This window comes from Meriones unguiculatus, chromosome 7 (assembly GCF_030254825.1).
Source record: "Meriones unguiculatus strain TT.TT164.6M chromosome 7, Bangor_MerUng_6.1, whole genome shotgun sequence".
NCBI classification, from domain to species: domain Eukaryota; kingdom Metazoa; phylum Chordata; class Mammalia; order Rodentia; family Muridae; genus Meriones; species Meriones unguiculatus.
In genome coordinates, this window is record NC_083355.1 from 14,826,857 (window position 1) to 14,853,315 (window position 26,459).

Consider the following 26,459-nt stretch of genomic DNA (forward strand, 5'->3'; position numbering starts at 1 on the left):
GATGGAGGTCTCTTTGAATGTGCGCTAATGATTACCTGTAAGCCTTTGTGGGGACAGGGATGGCCGCCAGGAATGACAGGCAGAGGCCTGCGTTTCTCCAGTGTAGCAGAGGCCCTTCCTTTCCTAAGCCCGTTGTCACCAACCACATCAGGAAATCTCCAGGGAGCTGACCCCGCGCACCACTTGCTCATGCTGTAATAACTGTAATCACTTGGGAATTTGACACAGTGCAGGTTGCCTTCATCCCCCACCCTCTGTGATTCTAGACAAATTCCCAGTGGCAGCCAGCTCCCTGTGAGGGGTGAGGGGTGTTTAGATGACCGTGGCCTCTCTTGTTGTTGGTTCCTTTGGTTTGGTTTGTTGCGGTAGTGAAGTCACACAAAGCAGGGTGGAGGACAGAGCTGACAGGCGTGATCCGCATGTCCCTCCTGCCCGCGCGCTCACCTTCCCCTCTGCGCTGCTTACTGTGTTGTGCGAATCAGCTGGAGTTGGGCCGTGCAGCCTCGCAGATGTTTTCCTAGATTTTGCACTAGTCTGTATTAGCCTTGTCCTGCTGAGTTCTAGAATCTACTAGTTTTTGTTTTTTAAAAGTCTTCTCTGTTCGTCTGGTGTCGCCCTGCTATGCAAAGCCTTCCCCAGCCCTTAGTTTCTTGAAAGGAAACTGTGGCAACAGTTGGCAACTCTTTCTTATTACAGGCTCAGGTGTACAGGTTCTTCTGGGTTCACGCACTCTGTTGAAGCCCACTCCCTCCCACTCCCTCTGTATATAAGATGTCACTTTAGCCTATGCTTACAGCTAAAGAGACTTAACTGCTCAATATGGTAACAAAATTTTTGCTTAAACTATTAAGGTGGAAGTAGTTAAATACAGGCTATTTTGTCCTTTTAGTTTACCAAAAAAAAAAAAAAAAGTTCCATGTTGTAAGCACTGTGCTGATGCAAGAATTCCACATTTAACGATACTAAGTGATTCTGCATCTCGCCACGTCCAGTATTCCTGTACTTTCTATTCATATATCTGAGTATATATGGGCTTAAATCACTTAAGCTTGTTGCAGCAAAAGCTTTCCTACCTGTAGGCAATAGATTGCTATGTTTTTAACAAATTGTAGCAAATTCTAAATAATTCTTTTTGTACGTAATAGGACATTTCATCCTAAAAAAAAATAATAATAAAAGTAATGTTTTTGACATTGGATTCTGTGCAGTTTCTAATGAAACAATGGTTGGTTGGTTCACTGTTTGATATATTTTCTGGTGTTGCCAAGTTGTACAGAGAAGGGGGCGGGGGTGGGTTGTGGATTTCTGAGACCAGGAAGATGTTAATTTCATATTTGTGTACTTAATGGTATAAAGACTTTTGCAATTTCTATCACCATATAAAGACATTTTATAATTTTATCAGACTTATAGAGCTTTAGTCTTTCAAGAGGAATTTTTGAAAAAACGTACATTCTTATTTCAAAAGCTGCTTTTCTACAAATCTTATTTGACAAACTTCTGCTACTCGGTAAAATGTTATGCTGTTTGATTTGGCAGACCAAGTGGTCCGATGCGCATTTGTGAAATGGTTAGGATGTTTCTGCACAGGCTTTGAGCCTGTAAGTTGTATTTCTTTGCCTTGATAGATTTCTTTGCTAAAACTATTTTTAGCATTTCTTGTGCTTCATCTCCAAATTCACAATTTGAGACCATTTCTTAAGAGATATTTTCATCGTGTCTGTAAGGCTTTTTTTTTTTTTCTCCTGTGCTAATTCTTCAGGGTTCGTATTTACTGTCCTACAGTAGGTCAAAGAAATTGTGATCTTTTGGAGATGTTTTCTACAGTAAAAAGGACCTTTTTCTACTTGCACTGGCCTGGAGTGCTGTGTAGGGACCCTGACAATGTGTTGCTGTTTGTAACCTTTCCTCTTAAGATCTGCAAATAAAACTTCTTTCCCTGTCTCTGTCCATTTGTGTCAGGTCAGATCTCGGTTCTCTCCTTTCTAATTTAAGACCCAACATAACATGGTGGCTGCATGCTCAGACTAACAGCATTTCCTTTTTTGTTGTTTTTTGTTTGTTTGTTTGTTTGTTTTTGTGAGTTTTATGTATTTTTATGTGTATGAGTGTTTTTGCCTGTGTGTATGTATGTATGTATGTGTGTATGTATGTGCACCACATGTACGCCTGAAGTCCACGGGAGGTCAGAAGAAGATGCTGAATCCCCTAGAAATGGAGTCTACTGACTTAAGCCACCATATGGATGCTGGGAACTGAACCCAGCATCACTGACAACCAATGATTTAACTGCTGAGCTGACTCTCCAGCCCCGAGAGTTCACTCTTTTCCTGTTGGGATCAGGTCCCCAGGCAGTGTCTGGTTTTTCGAGACAGGGTTTCTCTGTGTAGCCTTGGCTGTCTTGGACTTGCTTTGTAGACCAGGCTGACCTCAAACTCATAGCGATCAGCCTACCTCTGCCTCCCTGAGTGCTGGGATTATAGGCGTGCATGCGCCACTTTGCCCAGCCTCAGGCAGTGTCTTTAATTTGGAGTGTTGGTCTTTCCTAAGCAAAGTAATAGCTGATAAATGGTGGGGGGGTCCCACAAAAAACCTTGGGAGCCCCTGGGGTCTTGTCATGTGGAGTAGTTTGAAAAGTTTTTAGATACACAGAATGAGATTCTGAGAAAGGCGTTTCTGAGACTAGCGCGTCTCTTGTTCCAGTGTAAACCAAATTTCAACTAAAAAAAAAAAAATGGTGAATTTTCAGACTGGAAGAGACCACAAACAAGTTAAGACAGGGCCCTGCAAGTGGCAGGCAAGAAGTCTTGCATGTGCATTCATTTGCTGTCCTTAAAAATGATTTCAGAAGAACACTGCAGAGAACCATGTGATAGTCTAGAGACAGTTCTTAAAAGATAGTATCACACACCAAAAAGGGATGGGAAGGTGTCTTCTAGTCCTTTCCCTACAAAAAAATAAATAAATAAATAAAACTTCTTTCCCCTCCTTGAACCCTTGAAGTAACAGCCGTATTTGAAGGACAGATGCTCTTGAGTTTGTCCAGAAGGCAACTGAGTATTTTATTGCTGAGGGACTATTGTGTGTATACACGGGCACAAAGGGCCCTTTAGGTTTTGGAGCATGGATCCATGGACGGAGGCAGCGGTTGGCATCTATCAATGGGACAAAAGGATTAGGGGCGACAATGATTTGCTCATTAAAATTTTTCTATGAAATTAGAAGCTGCAACCAAGGTTCTGTGTGAATATTAAAGGCGATTCTTCCAACCCTGGAACCCCCGGGGTTCTTTTCTGTCTCCTTTTCCAGTCTCCAGCCCATTGACCTCAACTGAGCCGCACCAGCCTTGTCTTGCAGACCCAACCTTGAATCCTTGAATGATGGCCTTTTTTTTTTTTTTTTTTTTTTTTAAATCCAGGCAGTCTACAAGTGGCCTGACCTCCAAGTACACTGAAACAGGGTCTGGCATTTGTGGTTTTATGTATTGTGTCTGTTCGGGGGAGGGGGGGTGCAGTTGCCCAAGGGGAACAGAAGAGGACCTGAAGTGCCCTAGGCTAGAGGTGCAGGGAGCTGAAAGCTACTGAGCAGCACGGATCATAACAGCTGTCATCTCCCAAGCCCCTGCTACCCCCTCTCTAGGACAGGCTCTCATGTAGCCCAAGCTAGCCTCGCACACATGTAGCCAAAGATAACTTTGATCAACCTCTGCCTCTACCTCCTGAGGGCTGGCATTACAGGTTTACACAGCCATGCTTAGCACTCCAAAGAAGAAGTATTTTAAAGGATTCATCTTTGGGAAATTCTCTAAAAGACCTTAAGCTGGGAGTTTGCGATACAGTTCCAGAGAGCTCTTCCTGTGAGCTTTGAAAGTATGGGGTCAACCTGGCTTCTGTAGCAAGTACCAGTCAGAGGCTACATACAACTTTTTTTCTTAAACCAAAAGATAAAAAGCCCCTTAGTAATGCTTTAACACAAGATAGAAGTGCTCAGCTTTATTTACTCGTGTGTCCCATGTCTGAGGCCAACCACACTGCACATGGCTTTTCCCCCCCTCTCCCCAGACAGGAACCCTCTGTAGCCCTGGCTGTCCTGGAACTCTCTGTGTAGACGAGGCTGGCCTCAAACTCCGATCCACCAGCCTCTGCCTCTTGGGTGCTGGATGTGTGCCCCCTCACCCAGCATCTTTTATTTTTGAGACAGGGTTTCACGTAGCGTAGATTGGCCTTGAGCCCTTGACACGCTCGCCTCAGACTGCAGGTGCTCATCACCACACCTGGCTATGCCTTGCGTTATAAGCTGTCGCTTCCCAGTCACCTCCTCCAGTGTTCCTCTCTTTATTCTGACAGTCATCTTCATTCGTTCCATTCTTACTGTGGGTCTGACTGGTCTGGAATTCACAGAGACCCACCTGCCTCTACCTCACCAGGGCTGGGACTAAAGGACCATGCATTCTCAGGGTCTACTCACAGCACTTCAGAATAACAGAAATACAGCTTGAGCATCTGAGGGAGAAAAATTGTTGTGTCCTTGTGGACTCAGGTATAAAATCGTGAAGCTAGTGACTGGAGATTTGTCCACACCAAACAAATCTAGCCCTCGGCCCATCACTGGGGAACACTGCTTCCAGGGTTTGGGAAGAAAGTTTGAGAAAGGCTAGAAAGGCTTTTTCTAAAATCTTTAGGATCATTGAGGCCAAAAAAAAAAAAAAAAAAAAAAAAGGCCAGGTGCATTCAAGGTCTGATTTCATGGCAAGATTTACTGCTTTACAAACACAGTTGTGATACTGGGTCTTAACATAAAAATGACATCAGATATACCAGGAAACAGGCTGGAATTGATGCCGGTTTGACACAAAACAGGTTATAGGGCCAAGGAAGCCTGACGATACATAGGGCCTTGTATTTTGGTACATCAGAAACACACTTTGAATGATGTTTTGCTTGAATTCACCCTTGAAATGTCTAATTTTCATCCTTGGCCTGGGCTCCGACCCTACTGTTTGATGTAAATGACATTTCATATGCAAACAACTTGACGGGATGCTTACCCTCGTGTGTGGAATTTAAACTCTGATGCTTTAAATACAAAATCTAGCTTGACACATGATAGATACTATTCAAAGTTGTATATTTAAAGTCAAGAAATGTTTTGTGAACTGTTTCTACTGAAAAAAAAAAAAAGCATTAAATTAAAATAACTTAAAAACAATGCAAAGTGGTGTGCTTTGTTGACCTGGGAGGTCAGGGTCCGCCCTCGCTGGGCCTATCGCTGTCTGTTACTGAGTAACTTTCTCACTGCTCTGGAGCCTCGGCATGAACCTCAGTGAACACAGTGACAGCTTTATAGTGAAGCTGTACTCGTAGTGCATATGGTAGCTAGCTGTGGGCCCAGTTTCACAGAAGCCCCCACCCCGCTACGTGAGGGCGGACCTTCCCCGCCTTACTGCGGGATTCCGAGCCTTGAGTTCCACGAGTTCCGAGTGGGTCTGCTCAAATGCACTGGGCGTGGGTGGCACCCCGAACTTGCCACTCCCGTTTTCGGTTAAACCTCTTCACGTAGCTGCTGCCACCCGTGAGCAGTCCGTCTCCAGGACGCAGGCGCCCTCGCAGGGCCTGGAGCAGAGCGGTGGGGAGCTGCCGTCTCTTATGGTAGATGTGGCCCATCACGATATACCTGCTCCCTGAACAAAAGAACCGTAAGAAAAACGGTGTCATCTAAGCGCCGAGAAACCGCGAGATCTGAGCTCGAACCTCATCTCGCCGCGCAGCTATCTAGACTCTCGGCAAACGGGTGAGAAACCCATCGAAAGGATCACCTGCCCACGGCCAACATTTCAGAACGAGGCCAGGGAGCATCTCTAGGGAGAAGTGAAGACAGGCTATCCCCGACACCGCTCCGAAGCGGCCTTTCTGAACTCAGTGCCGTACAGAACCCCCTAGGCACCCCTTTCCAAAGAAGAGTTTGTCAGAAACCTATGCGCCAGCCTGTCGGCGTTCGGGACTGTTCTGGGGTTTTTGTTCTTTTAAGGAGGTCGCTTAGCCAGAGCCGGCCTTGGGCATTATGTAGCGGAGGATGAGGAGCTTCTGACCCTCCTGCTTCCAGATCCTGCTGGATGCTGGAGGGGCAGCACCGCTCCTGGCCAGTGTGCCAGTCAACGTTCACACCTTTACGGGAGAGCGGAAGTGGGACTGACTGTCCTCTAAAGCCTATGGTTTAAACTACCGTCTCACAAGGCAGCTGGGACTGAGCCCCACCAGGAACCCAGCAAGTGTAAGGCCGAAGCAGGGGGATTGCCCTAAGTTCCAGGTCAGCCCGAGCTCAGTATGGAGAGCCTGCCTCAGAAGAGACGGATCCTGGGGGCGTAGCTGACGGCCTGGCACGGGTGAGGCCCTGCTCAGTGCCTGGTCTTTGGAAAGGGGGTCGGGGGCTGGGATGACCAACAGAAGCCGGGGCTACACCATGCAGGTCCCCAGCAGCAGTCGGTATGAAGGACACGGGTGACCTGCTCTTTTGGGTCAGTTTCGATACCGGGTTTGAATTCCGGACACGGCTTATAGCAACTGGAGGCGTCCAGGGCTAGGACGTGCACGCGGAAGAAAAAGCCGTCGGGAGTGATGTACAGGCGGCTCATCTTGTACAAGCCGTCGGGGTCCACCAGCAGGGTCACCAGCCGCATGCCCGCGCCCAGCAGGTCCACGTCGTGCACGATTCCGTTCACGGCTGCTTTGGAAAAAATTAAAAACAAAACGAAACAAACGGGATTTGGAGAAAAGCCCTTCCAAGCAGCGCCGGGGTGGGGACGGCGCGCGGGTTCCCGGAGGGCGCGGCGCGCTCACCGAACTCGCTGGCGCAGAAGGCCTCGCGCTCGTCCGCGTCCGCGCCGCAGGCGCGCGCGCACGACTGGGGCTCGGGCTCCGGCTCCCCGTCTCCGGGCGGCGGCGCCCCTGGGCTTCCGGAGGGCGGCGCGGCGGCGCGCGGCCGGTTCGGGTGGGCGGGGCCGGCGGCGCGCGCGCCCGGGGGGCGCTGGGCCCGGGGGCGCGCGAGCCGCGGGGAGTCCTCGGGCGGGGACGCGCGGTTCTCCGCCTGGGCGAGGCGCGGGCCCGGGAGCCCCGCGGGCGCGGGCGCGCGCGCGACGTCCCGGAAGCCGGCCCGGTTGTCGGCCTGCGGCGCTGGCTTCCGGCGCCGGGGGTCGGGCCAGGCGCGCGGCCCCGCATAGGCGGCGCGCGGGCGGCGCGCGAACTCGGGCAGCGGCTGCGCGCGCGGCCCCGGCGTCTCCCGGGCGTCGTGCTTTCGGTGCGGCGGCGGCGGCGGGGCTGCGGGAGAGAGCCAGGCGGTGAGCCCGGGGGAGGCGAGCAGTGGCACCTCGCAGCGAGCGCCTGCCCGGGCCCTGCAGGAGTGGAGCAGCGCCTGCAGCAGGAGGCTGGCCGTGAGTTCTAGGTCAGCCTGGGCTGCGGTGTCGCCCTCTCCTCACAACAAACAAATCCATCCAAGAGTGGTGCTAAGAGGCCTAGGGCACACTTCTATTAAGGAGCTTTGCTAAATCTATAGCTTTTCAAATTACAGTCTTCTCACTCGTTCTAGAGCCAAACACTTTGGGTAACATGGCTTACACTTCTTTACCCCTCGGCACATCGCATACAAACGTGCACTCGCGTGTGCCTTTTTGCTATTTACAGTTTGTTGGAAAAAGTGCCAAGAGCAAGCCCCAAGGGGAAACGTCTAGAGTTACGGGTTTCTCCTAATTGTTTCAGCGCTCCTGACAACAGAACTATTTGGTTTTCCCATCCGTGTTTACACTGTCATCTTGGTCTCCGCGGCTTTAAACATTTGTGAGTGGATTTTTATCTGGCTTCTTGGACACCACTTTCTATAAACAGCAGCTTAGAAAGGGCTTTAAGAGCTTGGCTGGGAGGCAGAGGCCCCTGGTTAAGTATAAAAGCATACATTGGCCCTCCCCATCAGAAAGTCTCCCAAATATCAGAAAGACGCTTTTCTTAAATTATTAATGATTTTTTTTTCCAGCTCTGCATACAGGTTGGTGCACAAACTTCAACCAGCTTGAAGTCTGGGCAACTTTCCATGTCCAGTTACACAACCTCACCAGCTCCATTGCCCCTCCAGCCAAGCCCAGCCCAGGGCATGCTTTTCTCTCCGTCTTCAACGAAAGCTTGGTCTGCCCCCTCAGCTCTGACAACGATTCATTTACAGTGATGCGTCTTCCCAAATGAATCCTCTCCCTGAAAAAGCAGCTTTCTCCCCGCAGGAAAAGCTAGTTACACAGTCCGTGTCTCTGCAAAGCCGTTGGTTCTGACTCCCTCTGTTCAACCAGCGCACCGAGCCAGACAAAGTTCTGGTGGTTCTCCACCTCCTGACTGTCAACAGTTGACCTCAACCGCTTCCCCTCTAACGCCACCATCTGTTGGCATAGGAAAGATGGTCTGATACTGGGGTCAAATGCCACTGAAGTCATCCAGTTTCCATGTGGGGGAAAATAAAAACAAAACTAACATAAAATAAATCGCCCAGTGAGGCGTGGAAGCTATGATTCCCAGAGATAGTGAAATGAGTAAGCGCCTAACAAAAACAACACCCAGAAGGCCTGGGGTGTGTGTGTGTGTGTGTGTGTGTGTGTGTGTGTGATCAAGGTTCAGGTATACCGGAGGCTATAGCAGAACTGTGAGGAGCAGGATGCCCGGGGCTGTCGCACCATAGCTGGCCTGTGTCACCATCCCTAGCCTGGGGGCCTGTCCACAGCTCGCCCCGACCCCTTTTGACACTTTCCCTCCTCCGGGATGCAGCGATTTAACATGCAAAGTTTTCTGCAGCCCGCCCGGCTCGCAGGCGATCGGTTCAGCAGCTGAACCCGCGCCTTTCCCTCCCGAAAGGCCGCCAGGGGACATGAAATCTTGGGAGACCCTAGGCGCTGCTCCCGGGCGCACGCAGACCCGGAGTCGCCTGTCCCGTAGGCGCTGACCCTTGGCTCGTCCCGCCCTGCCTCTCGCCCTCTTCCCGGTCCCTGGGGCGCTGCGTTTTAGCGACCTCACCTTTTCTCTCCGCCACCGGGGCTTCGGGGGACCATCCGGCGATCAAACAGAGAAGCCAGAGGGCTCGAGCTGTCATTTTGGTAGACAGGGCTCCCCGGGCTGGAAAACGCAGCGAGGGCTTTGGCTCGCTTCCTCTCCCCCCACCCCTTCTCCACACCCCCCACCCCCCGTTCATGCTAATGAGGGGCAGCCTTTGGGGAAACGGGCATCGCTAGCTGCACAGACCATTGAAACAAAACCGAGTGGCGGGGATCTCGCCCTCTTTCCGAGGAGGGTCGGCTGTGTGGTCCGGGCTGGGATCTGTGGGCCAGGAGAACATCATGGCCCTGGGCTCCTGCTCTGGGTGGGTGGCGGGCTCGGGGTGAGGTGACAGGGTGTGGGAGAGTGAGGTTGTTGAGGGGGGCCGAAAAAGTGAGTGAGGAAATCAACAACAAATAAATTAGTGCTTAGAATAGCTTGGGCTTGCGGAGGGGAGGGGACTCGGATGACAAAAAAAAAAAAAACGCATTCCAGAACGTGTGAGGCAATTGCCTGACAAACCAAGTTTGGCAAAGCTGTTTGGCTACATATGCAATCTTGATATTCTAGAACCAGAAACAAGGGGGTGGGGGAACCATTGCAAAAAAAAAAAAAAAAAAAGCCAGCCCTCTCCTCCTCCCTTCTTCTCCCTCCCTCTCTCTCCCCTCCCTCCCTCCATTGATAACTGGTATTCATTTGGCCAGATTCACCAAGTGTATACTGAATGCATAAAGATTGGCAAGCCACCTTTCCAATTCTGGGGGCATCTCGCTGCTGGTGGGGGAGGCCGAGGTTTTATTGTTCCTAAGAAAAGCGAACTCCTTTCCCGCTGTGTCCAGCTTCCTGACACAGCATCTTACTTACCTCAATTGGTCTAGGACAGGGTGAAGAGCCCTTTTCTTTTCCCTCAGATGAAATAAAGCCAGGATTTGCCAAGGGGTGGGGGTGGGGGATGAGGGGATCCCCTCCCCAGAACAAGTCCCGAGCCTGGGGATTACACTCAGTCCACAGCCTCGAACCTAAACCGAAGCAGAATGCAGTAAGCCCACTGGCTTGTGTGAGGTTTGCAAAGTTACAGAAGGAAGCCTCAAGGTTTGGTGGCACCGTCCAGGGGCCGGGAACTCCAGGGCTGCTGGACTGAGTAAGTGTTTGAAGCCATGGTCTCAGAAACTACAGAGCGGGAACTCTGGTGCCGAGAGAGCAGGGCTGTGTCACCTTTGGGTTCTTTTGGAGGGACGAAGGAGAAGCAGTCTGGCTCAATTTTAGCTGCCAAAGACTATCCTAGGGGACATGGCTCAGTTAGCAAACTGCCTGCCTCGCATGCATGGAGCCCTGGGTTGGGTTGAGTGTGCTTCATAAAGCAAGTGTGTAGGGCATGCCTGTGATCCCAACCCTCTGAGGGAGAGGCAGGAAGACCAGGGGATTTAAGGCCGGCAGCAGCCGCAGAAGGAGTTCAGGCCAGCCTGGGGTACAGGAGACCTTATCTCCAAAGGAGTCCCAGAATGTAATCACAGCCAGTGTCTCCAAAGAGGCTGTCTAAAAACAAAAGCAGGGCTGGAGAAACGGCTCATGGGGTAAGAGCAGTCACTGCCCTTGTAGGAGCCGGGTTCGGTTCCCCATCACCCACATGGCGACTCACAACTGTCTGTCCCTTCTTCTGACCTTCTTGGGCCCCTGCTCACATGCGTCGCCCTTACATACACTCGGGCACACACAGCTATACATAAGCATAAACAAATACTGTAAAACCTAAGCTTAAATAAGGAAAGCAGACTGCAGACAGCATGGAGGGTTTGTGACCATGAGCTCCTGGCCAAGGAGGAAGAGAAACTACAGGAGATTCTGGGGTGGCCTGGGGGCTGCAGCAGGGCAAACACATCAACCTGAGAGGTGGGGCCAGAGGAGGCAGCACAGCTGTGGGTCGCTCGTCTGACACACTCAGCAACTGGAAAGCGCTAAACGATAAAAATAGAGCCAGACTGTGACTCCGTGCTACCTGACTGAGGCCCAGACTCTTGTAAACCAGTCCTCACAGACAGACTCTTCATTCTTATTCGGCAGGGAAAGGCTTAGAGCAAGGTGAGTAGGGGTACTCGGCAATCACAAGGCTACCTGGCAGCCTGGAAAATGGAGCTGAAGGAAGCAGGCTGTTCTCCCCTCACGGGAAGGAGGTGCAGAGAGGGAATTCTCTGTTTCCTTCAAAAGAACAGCCTTTCCAGGGCCGCTGAGATGGCTCAGCAGATGAGGGCGTTTGACACCAAGCTGAAAGCCCTGAGTTCGATTCCCAGAACCCTCTGTGGTAAAAGGAAAGAATTGACTTCTGCAAGGTTTTCTCTGCCCTCCACACACATACCAGGGCATGCACACTTAGGCACAAGCATGCACACACAAGTAAATAGATAATTCAAATATTGAGTTGTAGGCGGGATCTAATTCTCCCACATGCTGGTTGGGTTTTTTGTTTTGTTTTGTTTTCCTCATGCCGAGTAGAATTAGGCTTGATCTTTCTCAGTTACAACCACATCTTAGACAGGCCTTCCCAAGACTACATTCAGTCACACCAAGATCCATTTTGGGGGTGTCTCTGGAATTCTGCTATGTAAAAAATGTTGTGAACGTCCATGGCCCACACCCGGAAATAGAGAAGCAGAGAGCATGTCAAGATATCTCCCTGTGAGAACTTCCAGAATCCAAGGCCAGCTCTCGGCCAGTGTCAACTTGACACAAACGAGTTCCCTGGGAAGAGAGAACCTCAGCTAAGGCAGCTGCCTCCTTCAGGTTGACCTGTGGGGACCCACAGGCAATTTCTTGATTAGTGACTGCTAATGGAGGGCCCCAGCCACTGGGGGTGGTGCTACCTCAGGCAGATGGTCCTGAGTTGGGTAAGAAAACAGGCTGAGCAAACTTTGGGGAGCAAGACAGTAAGCAGTGCTCCTCCAGGGCCTCTGCCTCCTCCGTTCCTGCATCGAGGCTCCTTGCCTTGAGTTTCTGCCCCAACTTCTCTTCATTATGGACGGGTTACCTGGAAATATAAGATGAAACAAGTGCTTCCTCTCCCTCTGTGCTGCTTTTTGGTCAGTGTTTTATCAAAAACAAAGGGAACCAAAGTAAAAGCAGGCAGTGTCTACTTTGCAGCCACATAAGCCAGCCAGGGCTGGGGATGCAGCTCAGTGGTAGAGCGCTTCCTGGCAGAAGTAAGGCCCTGGCTCTGAGACCTAACATCAGAAAGCAAGTTCTTGCTGGCCTGGGTGGACGGTGCCTATAATCCTAGCACCGGGGACCAGAGGCAGCAGGATTGCTGTAAGTTCAAGGACAACCTGCTTTACATAGCGAGTTCCAGGCCAGCGACCTGCCAAGGCTACATGGTAAGAATAAGAAACAGAGGAAGAGGAGACAAAGAATTCAAAGGGATCGATCTACTTAGAATGTTTATGAGCTTTGCTTTGTTTTATTTTATGTACACGGGTATTTCACTTCTCTATGTGCACTGTATGCATGCCCTGTGCCTGCAGGGTACAGAAAAAGGTGCTGGAGCCTCCTGGAGCTCTCCATACAGCCATAAGGTGCCCTGTAGGCATCTGGGATTCAAACCTCAGTCCTCCGAAAGAGCAGCAGGTGCTCTTAATCACTGGGCCATCTCTCCAGCCCCCAAATATCAGCTTCTTAATTTACAAGGAGAAAATGGCTTAAGCCGATTCCTGGTCAGTAAATAAGCCACGGTGCCAGACGGGGCAAGCGTGTAACTCCAGCACTCAGGAGGGTGAGGGAGGAATGGCCCATGTTCACAGCCAGCCAGGGCTACATAAGGGAACCTTGGAATGTGTAACGAGACCCTGCTTCAAAAGAAAACAGTTTTCCTTCCCATTGTCAGCAAGGTGTTTAGTAATGGACCGGGGAGCACCGAGTCACTCCCATGCTTGGAATGTAGGGCAGTGTTGGTTTCTCGTGACTTCCTGTGTTCACCCACGTGCTAATACTCAGCATCCCCTCCAGCGGGAGGAGCCTTATTTGTGTGTACCTCCTGCTTGGCAAATATTTATTGAACGTGTTTCATGTGCTGGAATTTGCCAAGGGATACAAGTGTCTTGGTTCCCAAGAACTTTCTGGATCCCATATGCAGGTATAAAATTGAGGCATCCCTTGGAGGGTCCGCAGCCACGCCCATAACTTCAGGATGAGGCTGAGACACCGGTGAATCAGAACCTCTGAGGGATGGGGCTTGAGCCATCAGTCTCTAAGGAAAAGGGAGCTGGAGATTAAGTAAGGCCATATGGCCAGTGATCTCTTTTGTCACACCTTCTGAATGGAACAAATTCTCTTTTTAGGTACCTTCTTTTTGTGTTGTGGTGGTGGTGGTTGGTTAAGTTTGGTTTGTTTATTTTGTTTTTTGTTTGTTTTTCTGAGACAGGGTTTCTCTGTGTAGCCTTGGCTGTCCTGGAACTCAAGCTCTAGACCAGACTGGCCTCGAACTCACAGAGATCCACCTGCCTCTGCCTCCCTGAGTGCTGGACTTTATGGGTGCTTTGTTGGTGTGGAATATGAGCCGATGCTCTTCCATGCCCAAGTAGCTACATACTCCTCAAGTCAGTGCTTGACAAACATCTTCCCGGCACCACCGTCACCTACCAGGACAAGGTTGGGTGAGACTCTCCCTACAAGGCCATCTTGACAATTTTTCCAGAAGAGTTTCTATGTCTATCTGACTGAGTCTCTCTGTGTGTGTGTTCAAAGACAGGATGTTGAGCCTGGTGGTGGTGGCCCAAGCCTTTAATCCCAACACTTGGGAGGTAGAGGCAGGCAAATCTGTTAGTTCAAAGCCAGTCTGGTCTACATACAGAATGAGTTCTAGGACAGCCAGAGCTACACAGAGATACCCTGTCTCAAAAAAAAAAAAAGATAGATAGATAGATAGATAGATAGATAGATAGGATCTCTTATAGCCCAGGCTGCTCTCAACCTTGTTATTTAGCCAAGGTTAGCCTTGAACTCCTGATCCTTCTGTTTCTACCGTCTAGGGCTACGATTGCAGGTATAGGGTGCAAAGTCCAGAGAACGGTTTTGTGTGTTGGTTTGGTTTGGTTTTTCTGGTACTGGAAGTTGAACCCATAGCCCAAGCAAGTTAGAGACATTGGCAGCTCCACCCCTTTTCTATGTGTATGAGTATTTTGCCTGCCTGGGTTTTGTTTAGTTGTTTTTGGTTTTTGGCTGATCTTGAACTCGTGAGTCCCCACCCGCCGTTGCCTCCCACCACACCCAGCTTGCCTTTAGCTCTGTGTACTGCACTGGCACCGGTGTCCAGGCAGTCATGTTCTGAGCCACAATGTGGGTGCTGGGGATTGAACCCTGGTCCTCTACAAGAGCAACACGTGCTCTTAACTGCCAAACCATCTCTCAAGCTGCCTTTGTTAAGTTGAGGCAGGGTCTTACTGTGTAGTCTATTTGCAGGATATTTGATCACACTGAAAACCCCGAGATTGAGTTGTTTACTGGAAAAACCTGTTTTCAGTTGTGTTGTGGATCAGCCTTTGCACACACCTTTAATCCAAGAGCTTTCTGCATGAATATTATAAACAGAATTAAATAAAGTCAACCATGGGTCAAGAGGCAGAGCAAGCAATCAGTTAACAGGAAGTGACCATAGGATTATTAAGAAAAAAACATACAGAGGAAGAGGAAGTCAGGAGGATGGATAGAGAGACGGACAGGAAATAGAAGGGAGGGACATTCAGTTTGAGGGAGGTTGCTTGAGCCAGTGTGTGAGAAGGGTCTCCCTTCTGAAAGGATGACAATGCAGCTGAGTGGGGAAATCAGCTGGATGCTTTCTCTGCAAGTCTTCACCCCAGCATCTGGCTCCCGAGTCAGAACAATTGAGATTTTGTTAAAAACAACAGTAGCCAAAGCTTGCCTCAGATTCACTGTGGTAGCCAGGTGGTGGTTCTGGCTGTCCTGGCACTGGTAGACAAGGCTGGCCTCAAACTCAGAGATTCACCCACCGGCTCCTGCCTCCAGGTGGTGCTGGGTGTGGATCACCACCTGGCAGCAGCCTGTAACTCCTTTTCAACAGGAAAATACAAACTAACTAACTAACTAACTAACTATATATGTATATATATTACAGTCACATTGGTTCCCATTAAGTAAGTCACAAACTCTTTCTAGTTCTCTTTGAGCGTTGTCTTCATTGCACCAGGATGTCTCCAAGCTCTTTAGACTTTCAGAGATGGCCCTGCTATTTCTTCACTTGGCATGGGGAGGCTACAAGCAAGGAAAGTCAGGGCACAGTTATGAATCAGAAGGTGGCCTGGATCAGGGGCCAGGAAAGGCAGCTGAAGGAAGTGAGTTATTCTTCCCTAGCTGAAAGGAGGTATGGAGGAGTGAGTTCTCTCTTTCCTTCGAAAGAACAGCCTTTCCAGGGCCACCAACCTGGAAGGCCTGAGTTCAAACACCAGTCCCCACAGGGTTGCAGGGAGAGCAGACTCCCAAAGGTCATGCTCTGGTATCCACATGGGTGCCATAGCACATGCATGCCACCGAACAAATAGATAAAGAAATGTGAATTTAAAAAACTCAAGGCCAATTGGGTTCATAAGGGAAATCCTGGATGAAGGGAGTGAGCAGACAGCTCAGGGATAGAGCATAGAAGGGTCCAGGCCTCTTGGTTCCTCCATCTCCAGCACCATTAAAACAAACAACAAGCACTGGAGAGATGGCTCGGAGGTTAGGAGCCATCTCTCAGATGGCTCAGACCTCTCAGACCTCTCTTCCAGAGGTCCTGAGTTCAATTCCCAGCAACCATATGGTGGCTCACAGCCACCTATAATGAGATCTGGTGCCCTCTTCTGGCATGCAGGTGTACATGCAGGCAGAACACTGCATACGTAATAAATAAATGAATCTTAAAAACAACAACAATAACAAAAGGTCACAAAATCCAGTATTTGCTGAAATTTAAAGAATAACAGATATTAAAATTTTAAAGCATGTAATAAAATACGTGTTTATCACCATTCCACATTTACATAAATTATGTATATTACACATACACATGCATAGCAAAAATCTAGAAATTGATATGTCAAAATAGTCCTACTGCAATAGCAGTACACTTGGTGGTTTTCTTTTTGCTCAGCCGTAACATCTGAAGTTTTTTGGTAATATGTATCCCCTGCCCCCAGCCTATCAAATTTACACTCAGAATCCTCCTGCCTTAGCCTTCAGCCTATCAAATTTCAGGTGTGTATCACATCACATCTGGCCCGTCTCTTTGGATAAAGATACTGTCTCAGGAAGGTCCAGTCCTAATCTAAACCTCACGGCCTCCCAAAGTCCCTCCCCCCTAAACACTGTCACCTTGAGAGTTAGGCCTCACCTCTGAATTGCAGAAGGGGGGGGCATTCACTCCTTATTTGATGCTCCCCTTCTTTGCCTACTGGCTCAGCATCAATACCAACTCTGAATGACCAGCATAATAGCTTCAGCTTCCAACTGAATGGAGCCAGGACAGTGTTTTCTGGTCTTGGACACCAGGGCCTCGGGACCCACGGAGCTCTGCGTTTCCCGTGGCAAATGAAAACTTTTCTTCTGGCCGTTCATTGTTTAGTTGTTAGAGACATTCCTTGTTGCCTGTCACAGTGTGGCAAGTTATATTAACACCCTGCGGCCTCAGACAGGAAGTGTTTTCTAATTCACACTTTTCTGTGGGCCGGCCGACTCGTCTTCTCTCCTCTCAGCCCCGTGCCCCTCCCAGCATCTTGGCTTTGTCCCATGAACAGCAGCATGTAGCCCAAGCCCTGCAGGCAAAGAGGATCAGTCCAGCCCCAGCACAGCTCTGCAGAGTGACACACCCCAGCTTGTCCCTGGGCGTCGTTTAGTTTCAGGAGGCGCAGCCTTCCCCTTGGAGGCACGCCCTTTGCCTGCTGTTCCTGAGATCTGCGGCCGTGAGCCTCCTTTCCGAGCAAAATACCCAGACGCATAAAATAAAATAATCTTTACAAAGATATGACGAGAAAAAGAAACGAAAGTTGTTCTGTGATCTCCATCTTGGCATGCATGTGCCCCACACATCCACCGATAAATGTAGGTTGAGAGAGAGCGATAAGGACCGCCGGGTAAAGGCACCCACACGGTGGAGGAAGAAAGCCTTTTCCTTTACTTAGGTCATTCTCTGACCACCTCATGCAAGCTCTGGCTCGAGGGTCCCCACACATACACACCTTCAACATGCACCGAATCCTTATTAAATCTTTGCAAAAATTTTCCTTGAAAAATTGCAAACACACACATGTATGTATGTATGTATGTATGTATATGAAATTGGAGGGCTGGAGGGATAAGCTCAGTGATTAAGAACACTTACTGTTCTTGCAGAGGACCCAGATTCAGTTGCCAACGCTCCCGAGCCCACAACTGTCTGTAATTTCAGTTCCAGGGGATCTGATGCTCTCTTCTGACTCCCTAGGGCACCAGACACCTGTGTGGTGCACATACATACAAGCAGGCAAATCAATTACTCACGTACATTAAAAACACACATAAGGACTGGCAGGCTGCAGTGGTGCATGCTAAAAGCCCAGCAAGTAGGAAGGCTGAGTCAGAAGGAGGCTGCTTTGAACATTCCATCTCCACATAGCCCAGGCTGCAGCCTGGATTACATAGACCCTACTGAAAAAAAGGCATTTTTTTTCCCCTCAAGACAGTGTTTCAGCCAGGTAGGGGATGGTGGCCCACAATTTTAGTCCCAGTACTTGGTAGGCAGAGACGTTTGGATTTATGAGTTTGAGGACTACCTGGTCTACAGAGCAAGTTTCAGGACAGCCAGGACTACAAAGAGAAACCTTGTTCCAAAAACCCAGAGGGGGTGGGGGGGAAGAAGACATTGTCTCCTAAAGGCCAGGTTGACCTCTCCAATTTTTGTGGTTTGTGAGTTTTTGGGTTTTTTTGTTTGTTTGTTTGTTTTTGAGACATGTTCTTATAAAAATAAAATGAAAATTCCAAATCATTCCACTTTACCAATAAAGATTCAAGAGTCGGATGCTGGGGTGAAAGCCTACTAGTTCAGAGAGGCAGAGAAAGCACCCAGCTGACCTCCCTGCTCAGCTCATGTCCTAGAAGGAAAAGGCTAGCTCACCAGACAGACAAGGAGAAGGCCAAAAGGTAAAAGCCAAAGAGCTCCTTCTCCTCCTTCTCTTTCTCCTCCTCCTCCCTCTTTTCTATTTAATCCCTGTCAGCTGGCCTCTTGCTCTGCCTCTTGACCTACAAACAACTTTATTAAATCCTTTGTACAGAAGCTCTAGGTGTGTGCTAGGGCTGAAGCAAGGAGGGGGAATCGAAGCTCAGCTGTGGTAGAGGTGTGTGCTGGGGGAATTTAGACAAAAGGGTGCTAGGTAAGAGGTCATGGCTAGGCCAGCGCGTCGCTGCCCGCCTGGGATCCCAGCACTCTGGGAGGCAGAGGCAGGCGGATCTCGGTGAGTTCAAGGTCATGGCTGAGGAAGACAGGGCCAGGGGGCAAGACACAGGCCATAGGCACATCCTTGGGGCAGCCTGGCTAGGAAGGCAGAGGACATGCAGTGCTCATGTGTACGGCCATAAAGCCGGAAACAGCTCTTTAGGACAGGGATGCTGCTGAAAGCCTTGGGTCTCAGAGCAAAGAGCAAGCAGAGGGGCCAGTTCCTGACATAGGCATGAGGGGAAATTAAGACCTTGTCCCTGCAGGTGGCAAACCTTTAATCCCAGCACCCGGGAGGCAGGCCTGGTCTACAGAGGGGGTTCCAGGACAGCCAACGTCACACAAAGAAACCATCTCGAAAAACAAAAAATAAACAAAGATCTTGCCCCTTTCCGCGAGGTATCACTAGGCGCTGGACAGGTTTCCCGAGGAAGAGGGATGAGTTCATTGTAGAGGCCTGACCAGGAAGACTATCCTCTGAGACAGAGAGGGAGGGCCGAGGGTAGTGGAGGTCAGGGGGGAAGAACTGTGGGAGTTTGGCGCTCAGTGGGGTATTCACAGGCACTCAGGGAGGAGTTCAGGGGGAGAGAGGGTCGAGGTGGGAGGAGGGGCTGAGCCCTGGGGAGGACCGTGAAGGCCGAGGAATCAGCACCTGTCGCTGCTGGGCACAAACTTGCGTTTGGGTGACTAGGCCACAGTGTCACTGTTGTCCCCAGTGGCGGACACGAAAGAAATGTCACTTTTTAAAAATATATATATTCATTTTTATTCTTTTTTAATGTGTGTATATGTGTGTGTACTGATGTCTAGAGGCCAGAAGAGGGCGGCAGATCGCCTGAAGCTGGAGTTACAGGCTGTTGTAGGCCGCCCGGTGGCTGTTGGGTAGCAAGTGCTTCTAACCATTGAGCCATCTCTCCAGTCCCCGGCTTTGTTTCCCTGTTAAAGTAACAGCTCCATGTTTTAAGACAATACAGTGACCAGTCCTCACGACTACAGGCGAGGATTATCTCTTTGTCTTCTTAGATGAGGTTTCAACGTACCTAAGCCTTGTATTCGTTTTCTTTTTAATTGTGCGCACGCGCGCACATAGGGCGTTGGGTCCCTCGAGAGCAGGAATTACACAGTTGTGAGCTTCTGGGTGTGGGTTCTGGAGATCAGGCTCGGGTCCTCTTTAAGGGCAGTGCCGAGTCCTCGCCTCCGAGCCGTCTCTCTAGCCTGTACAGGTTTTGTTTTCATTTTGGAATAACGACGACGCGCAGAACGTTGCAAAGGCAGCGCAGAGCGCCCCGTGGGCTGGCTTTCGCGTCGCCCCTTGCCCTGTGCAAGGAGAATCAGCCTTGTGCGTGCTAGGAAACCTCAGCGTCCTCAGCCTCCGCTGTTCTCTGCCCCAGCAGTCCTCCTCAGGCCTGCAATCCGAGGACTGGAGAGGTCAGGCCGGGCTGCAGAAGGGCCCGAGTCAAAAACAAGGACAAAACGAGACAAAGGAAAGCCAGACTGGGATCCAGGGGCTCGCGTTTGCCCCCCCCCCCCGTGTGCAGGGCGGCGGGAGGAGGGTCTGCTCTTCTAGAGAAGGAAGGACAGACCTCCAAAGCCCGCGTTTGGTTTCTCTTATTTCACTGAACTGTAGATAACGCACGCCGAGACGACAAAGCCGAAATGGTAGCCCAGCTCTGGGGGGCCCTGCGCCTCTCCCGGCTCCCAAGGCCGCTGAGCACATGTGACACACACAAGAACAAACCCTCCTCCGCTTGACTTCGTTTCGCTCTCTGAGCCAGGGTTGCTCTGTGTAGCCATGGCTGGGGTCAGGATGGGAGGGAGCGGACGCCTACGGAAACTCCAAGGGAAACAGCCTCCTAGGCAGTTGTGCTAGGTTGTGTGTGTGCGGGGAGTAATGGTTTGTCTTATTCTATTTTTTCTTCTTTCTTCCTTTTTTTTTTTTTTCCTTTCTTCATTTCTTCCTTTGACCCTGTCTCTCTGTGTAGCCCTGGAACTGGCCTTGCTGACCAGGCTGGTCTTGAACCCAGGGAGACCAGCCCGACTCTGCTTCCGTGAGGGCTGGGACGAAAGGCGGTGCGCCACTACGGCGAAGAAGAAGTAAAATCTTTTTAAATATACAGCTTTTGTGAATTATACCTCAGAGGTGGACAAAAATGTTTTTAAAAGAACGAGCATGTTATTAAAGAACCACTTTCTTATTTAAAAGCTCTGCGTGCCCCGTTATTACTATAAATCAAATAAGGCGACGAAATAAGACTTTAAATTTGCCGATCTTTTTGTTTCGACAAAATAAACTACCGTGCGACCCAGATGGGACTCGAACCCACAATCCCCAGCTCCGGAGGCTGATGCCTTATCCATTAGGCCACTGGGTCACCACGGAATCCGTCTCCTCACTCCCTCTCCTTACGTGATGTGGTCATCGCGGCCCCGCCCGCCGCGCGGCGGCCTCGCGCAGGCGGGCCAGCCCTGCCGACTGCGCTTGCGCACTCACCCCCCGGAGCCTTCGACCCTTCGAGTCTCAGTGCGCCTGCGCCGCAGACAGGTTCGCTGCCTCTTGCGATGGGTCGGTCCGGGGTCCCCGCCGCGCCGTCTGGCTTTCTCTGGGGGTTTTGGAGAAAGCGCCCCACGTTGGCTCGTCAGGCCTCGCAGGGAACCTTAGAAACAGCCCCTGCTGTGCCCTCCTCCTGCGGTCGAACCCCCTGGCCTTGGGCAGGACGCAGCATCTACCTGCATTTTCCAAAGGGCCCGGGACCTTTCCGTCTCACCCAGCTTAAAACTCCCTGGGCTTTCCGGCCTCAGCCTCGTTTCCCCTTTCTTGCTTTTACTCAACAAACATCGATTTGATAACCTTTTATGTGCTGTGGGCATATTGAAGGGTGGACAGGCTTTTCCAGCCCAAAGAATCTTCCAACCTGCCCTCTTTCCAACAGCCACTTCCTGCACCCCGCCCCCCAGGCTCCCTCACCCCTTAGACTAAAGGGGAAATGAAGACACGTCTCTAAACGCAAAAGAATACCTTTTATTTTTCACCCTAAAGCTAGATCTCGGAAAACAACCGACTTCCTGGCTTCATGAAATGTCTTTGCTGCATGTCAGATCTGCCTGGTAGGTTAAGAAAATTGAGTCTCAGAGCTGTGGTTGTTTATGGATAGGTAATCCCTGTTCTTTGCAATGTAAGAATACATGTATGTGGGCAATGCAGATGTGATGGTGGTTAGTGTTGTCAGGTTGGAAACACCCAGGAGATGGCCCTCCGAGCACTGTGGAGGATTCTCTGGATTACCTAAATCCGCAATGGGCAGACTCCCAGGTCCGCTGTGGGCAGGAGCAGCCCAGCAAGGGGCTCAGGAATGGAGCTGCGGGGGGGGGGGGGGGTTCCTGAATGTGAAAGGCCTGTGACCAGCTGCCTCATGACCCTGCTGCTGTACCTTGAACTGTGAGCTAAAATAAGCCCTCCCCCCCTTAATTGCTTTTCTCCTAGTGTTTCATCACAGCAGCGGGAAAAGTAAATAAGGCCTCACATAGAGAATGAAAAGCTTGGAGCCTGTCAACTAAAAGTCTTTGTGCGCCTTTCCCTTCGGGGGGGGATGGCAGCCATCTTCTTTTTACCTGTGGCCTGTGCGCCTCTGTGCATCTAGGAGCGCCCCAGCCCTGAACGTGCTGAGGGTCAGTATGTAGAGCAGGCCGCCCTCAAACTGGCCTCAAACTCCACAGTCCTGTTGTTGCCTCCCCGGTGCTTGGATTTTAAGCCTGTACCATCACACCCGGCTAAGTCTGTTTTCAGGAAGGACGGTTGGGCTAGGGTTCTGCCTGCCTAAGCCTCAACTTCTGAATACCTAGTTTTGGTATTTTCACAACCTGGGAAGTGTCCATAAGTCACGTCTACCTCGCACCAAAGTGAGCCGGTTAAGTGGCTGAGAGCGCTTGTTGCTCTGGCACACGAACTGGGTTTGATGATCCATCCGCCCGGTGGCTCACGACCGCCTGGAACTCTAGCGCAAAGAGATCTGACGCCCTCTTCTGACTTCCGCACCAGGCACAAGCTGATCATGGTGCGTAGACATGTAGGCCGGTGGGCGTAAGTCAATAGACCTTTTTAAAAATGAGCGAAGAGTTACAGAATTCTCAGACACATGTTCAGCTTCTGGAAGGTCTCCCAGGAACAGCTGCGCTAGGCGGCACTTCTCTTAGGACTGATGAGCCCGCATTAGGACGTTGTTAGCTAGACTCAAGAGTTGGCAGTTAAGAGTTCATGTGCACGTTCCGTGGTTGTTGGAGAATTTACACTGCTGTGCAGTCTCCATTTGCAGCACTATACAGGCAAATTTCACAACCTTAATTAATTTTTTAAAAGGTGCCACAAGCCGGGTGCAGTGGTGCACGCCTGTAATCCCAGCACTCAAGGAGGCAGAGGCCTGTGGATCTCTGTGAGTTCAAGGCCAGCCTGGTCAACAAATCGAGTCCAGGACAGCCAAAGGCTACACAGAGAAACCCTGTCTTGAAAAATAAAGAAATAAACAAATGAATAAATAGAAGATGTCATGTTTAGGCAGGGTCAGATGGTTCAGCAGCTGAGAGCCCTTGTTGCACGTGAGTACCCAAATAACAAACAGAATATCCATGAAAATGCCTATCACCCCAGTTCTGAGGGGAGTGAAGTCAGGAGGGTGGCTGGGACCACACTGGAAGCATGTTTCTCCAGCAGCACGGTCCGGGTGCTGTCGGCTTCCAGGCAGGAACAGAGGAACCTCGAGATCAAAGGTTCCGCTTCTCTCAGGACCCCATTGGAGCTCTTGGGGCAAGGCCAGTGTGCTAGGCAAGGCTCACTGGGGGAGGTGGAAATGAGTTTTCCACTGGATGCTAACAGTTATCTCTTTTAGATGAAATTGCCAGTGTCAGACAGCAGTGGAAACTTGGGAGTTCCAAAGCCGGTGATGATACTGCAGTGTTAAAGTGGCTTAACCAAGGATTAACCAAGGGTTAAGTAAGCCACTATGCTAACAGGCGGTTGGGGGAGGGGGAATCCCGTGCCTGGTCAGCAGGCCTGAAGAGAAGGCAGGTCCAGGCCCAGCACCAAGCTCCTGGCAGCCAGGCAGGCTCCATCGGTGACCTGTGACCGTGACCGAGGCAGTTTTGGCTGGCCTGGCTAGCAGCCAAGCCCCTGGAAGTTCAGCGGCAAAATTTCAAGGAGAAGGGGAACCTTTCCTTCCCCAGAATAAGTGACAAATCTCAGATAGTTAGTTGTGCTGAAAAGCTGATAGTAGCAAGCAGCACGTTTATTTTCTGTGGAGGCAGGGACTTATAAACCTTGGGCCGTGGAGGGGCTTTGAGGATGAATGTGTTTGCTTTGCGGGGGGCTAGAGGTGCTAGAGAGACTTGATTTACACACACTCAACAGTTGAGAGGGGAAAGCAGTACTTAATTATTTTATGGGTGGCGGGGGTGGGGGTGGGGGGAGGAGAACTCCAGATAGGGTTAGAAGTCATTGGTTGAGAGCCCAGGCACCAAGACATCTCACTAGCATAGGGTGGCTGTTTCCAGGGATCCCTAGGTACCCGCTTTCCTGATAAGAGGTGCTTATCAGGAAAGGGTTAGCCTTATAATCTTCTTGTGGGCTATGTGATGCCCCTTAGAAGACTGGGGTTCCCCAGATCAGGTGATGAGGGAACCCAGCTGGGAAAGGGAGTCCGTCATCATGCACCAAGCAGAGAGGTTACCTGAAAATGCCCAATATTGACCTTAGTAACAGGGTCCCACATCTGCTCATGTGCACACACACACAAACACACACATGTACACTTGTTATTTTCTAGATGTTCTTCTATTCTGTGTATGAGTGTTGGCTTCATGAATGTCTGTACCTCATGTGGGGTACTCATGGGGGTCAGAAGGGACGATCAGATCCTCTGGAACTGGAATCAGGGATGGTTGTGAGGTGAACCATGTGGGTGCTGGGAACTGAATCCATGTCATCTTCAAGAGCAACAAGTGCCCTTAGTCACTGAGCCATCTCTCTAACCCAGACAAAATAAAATCTTTTTTTTTTTTAATGCCATGCTTTTCTGAGAGTGAACAGATTGTAATGTTGGTAGCAGAGTGGCTTATTGGAAAGTTAATATGTTCCAATCTAGAATCGGTATCTCTTCTTTCTTCCTCCAAAAAGGCAAGAGGGCAGAATCAGTGATCAGATCACCAGGCAACTGAATGTTCAAGGCACCAAGTCAGCAACAGTTGGATCTACCAGGAGAGGCAGCCAGTCCACCCTCCGTGGCAGGAGTGCGTGCTGTAGAGCTTAGGTTTAGCCTCTGTCTCTGCCCCCATGGCCAGGCATTTTTTGGTCCTGTTAAACAGGAGGATGGCAGACATCTACTAAATCATCATAGTCACCTGACCACTAAAACCTATACCACTATGGAGGCCTTTGGGCGCACAGTCACATGATTAAATTTTCCATAGTCCCCGAGGTCAAGACATACATACAGCTGATAGAACCATGAAGGCTGATCTGACAGAATTCCAAACCAAGCTGGCATCTTGCCCCTGTACCCACTCCCTTCTGGCTGCATATATTCCAGCCATTTTGGCTCAGAAAGCGTACCATGAGCCACTTCCTTTAGCAGAGATCACCAACACCAATTTAGAGCCGGCTTTCCTGTTGCCCTCTAAATTCATCCACTGCTTGGCTTGCTGCAGCCGAAAAGGTTCCCTCTCACTGGGTGATACCTCAGCCTGGTCGTTTGCACTGAATACCTTCCAGCAATGCACCCTCCTGTATCAGAATATTGAGTAAAACCGACCTCCGTTTTCACTCCATCTCTGCTGCCCACCTAACAGTTTGCAAAGGCTGTTTCCCTCTGACTCTACTGCCAACCTTTAAGTCCCAGCACCAAGTTTTCATTCAGTGTGAGAGGTGGGGTTGATAGCCACAAAAAATAAAAATAAAAAACCCGACCTATTTCTAATAAATTAGGTGGGGTGACAAGTGCTTGCCCCAGCACCCAGCGGAGGAGGCAGAGAAGAGCGAAAGTTCAAGGGAATCCTTTGTAAATACTAACTTTTATTTGCATAGTTCAATTGTCACTGCCTCTGTCTGCTAATCTAGGCCTAGAATGTTTTCAGCCTCTGAGACTTAACTGCTGAGTAAGTTCACCTTTTCTTTTTCTTACTGAGCTCTGGGCTCCCTGATTCAACTCAGCTCTTCTGGCTCTGCTTGGCCTCAAACCAATTCCAGAAATCTGCTCTGATCTCCTAGCTCCTCCTCATTCTCTGGCTCATTTGGTCTTCACCTGAGTTCTCTCTCTGCAACCCCTCTCTCTATTACTGTCCCTGGAAAACTGCTTCCTCTCTCTCTGAATTGCCACTTAAATAGTTTCCTTTTTCTCTCTCTTTGAGAATTGTGTCTATCTTATTCGGTCAAGTTTTTCTCAGATTCATCACTGTTTCTGCCACTCAATTAAACATCACTTTCAAACACGGGTGTTTCTACAAACTCAACTTTACCTTCCCTGCTTGGGATTAAAGGCATGTACCACCATGCCTGGATTTAAGCTTTTCTTTACCCGAAACTGCCTGTATACCAGTATACAGAAACTGCTGTATACTCAGATCTGCTTGCCTTTGTCTCCTGGATTAAAAGCCTGTTTTGTGTCCTAGCTGGATCACACAGACCTAGAAGATATTTGGATGTGATCTCTTGTCAGAACAGCCTTGTTCTCAGTTGATATTCCTCTACAATCCTTGAATCCTTCCTCCTCCATTTCCATTCAAGTCAAAATTTCTAGTTTAGAATCTGGGTAGGGCTGGAGAGATGGCTCAGAGGTTAAGAGCACTGCTTGCTCTTCCAGAGTTCAGTTCCCAGGAACCACATGGTGGCTCACAACCATCTATGAGATATGGGGCCCTTGTCTGGCGTCCAGGTGTACATGCGGGCAGAACATTGTATACATAATAAA

General features: G+C 50.0%; 1 protein-coding gene, 1 long non-coding RNA gene and 1 other non-coding gene across 5 annotated transcripts; 1 reads left to right on the forward strand and 2 right to left on the reverse strand.

Moving 5' to 3' along the window:
- Positions 1 to 4,736: 4,736 nt before the first annotated feature.
- C7H17orf58 (chromosome 7 C17orf58 homolog) lies at positions 4,737 to 9,466 on the reverse strand. 2 transcript variants are annotated; one of them, XM_060386524.1, is made up of 5 exons: positions 9,270 to 9,466; positions 9,045 to 9,143; positions 6,837 to 7,313; positions 6,529 to 6,723; positions 4,737 to 5,680 (listed from the first exon to the last, which is right to left on the reverse strand). In XM_060386524.1, the coding sequence occupies exons 1-5, from the start codon at positions 9,364 to 9,366 to the stop codon at positions 5,490 to 5,492; spliced, it is 1,059 nt and encodes a 352-aa protein (XP_060242507.1). In that variant the 5' UTR covers positions 9,367 to 9,466; the 3' UTR covers positions 4,737 to 5,489. The 2 variants fall into 2 exon arrangements, with proteins under 2 accessions (XP_060242507.1, XP_021489945.2); XM_021634270.2 differs by having other exon boundaries at positions 6,529 to 6,720; positions 9,270 to 9,461.
- On the forward strand, positions 7,282 to 8,542 carry LOC132655109 (uncharacterized). Of its 2 annotated transcripts, none has more exons than XR_009592744.1 (3): positions 7,282 to 7,437; positions 7,677 to 7,829; positions 8,023 to 8,542. It is a non-coding gene; the product is annotated as an uncharacterized LOC132655109 (long non-coding RNA). The 2 variants fall into 2 exon arrangements; XR_009592745.1 differs by having other exon boundaries at positions 7,299 to 7,437; positions 7,752 to 7,829.
- Positions 9,467 to 20,806: 11,340 nt separating the features above from the next.
- Trnar-ccg (transfer RNA arginine (anticodon CCG)) lies at positions 20,807 to 20,879 on the reverse strand. The gene has a single exon. It is a non-coding gene; the product is annotated as a tRNA-Arg (tRNA).
- Positions 20,880 to 26,459: the final 5,580 nt, after the last annotated feature.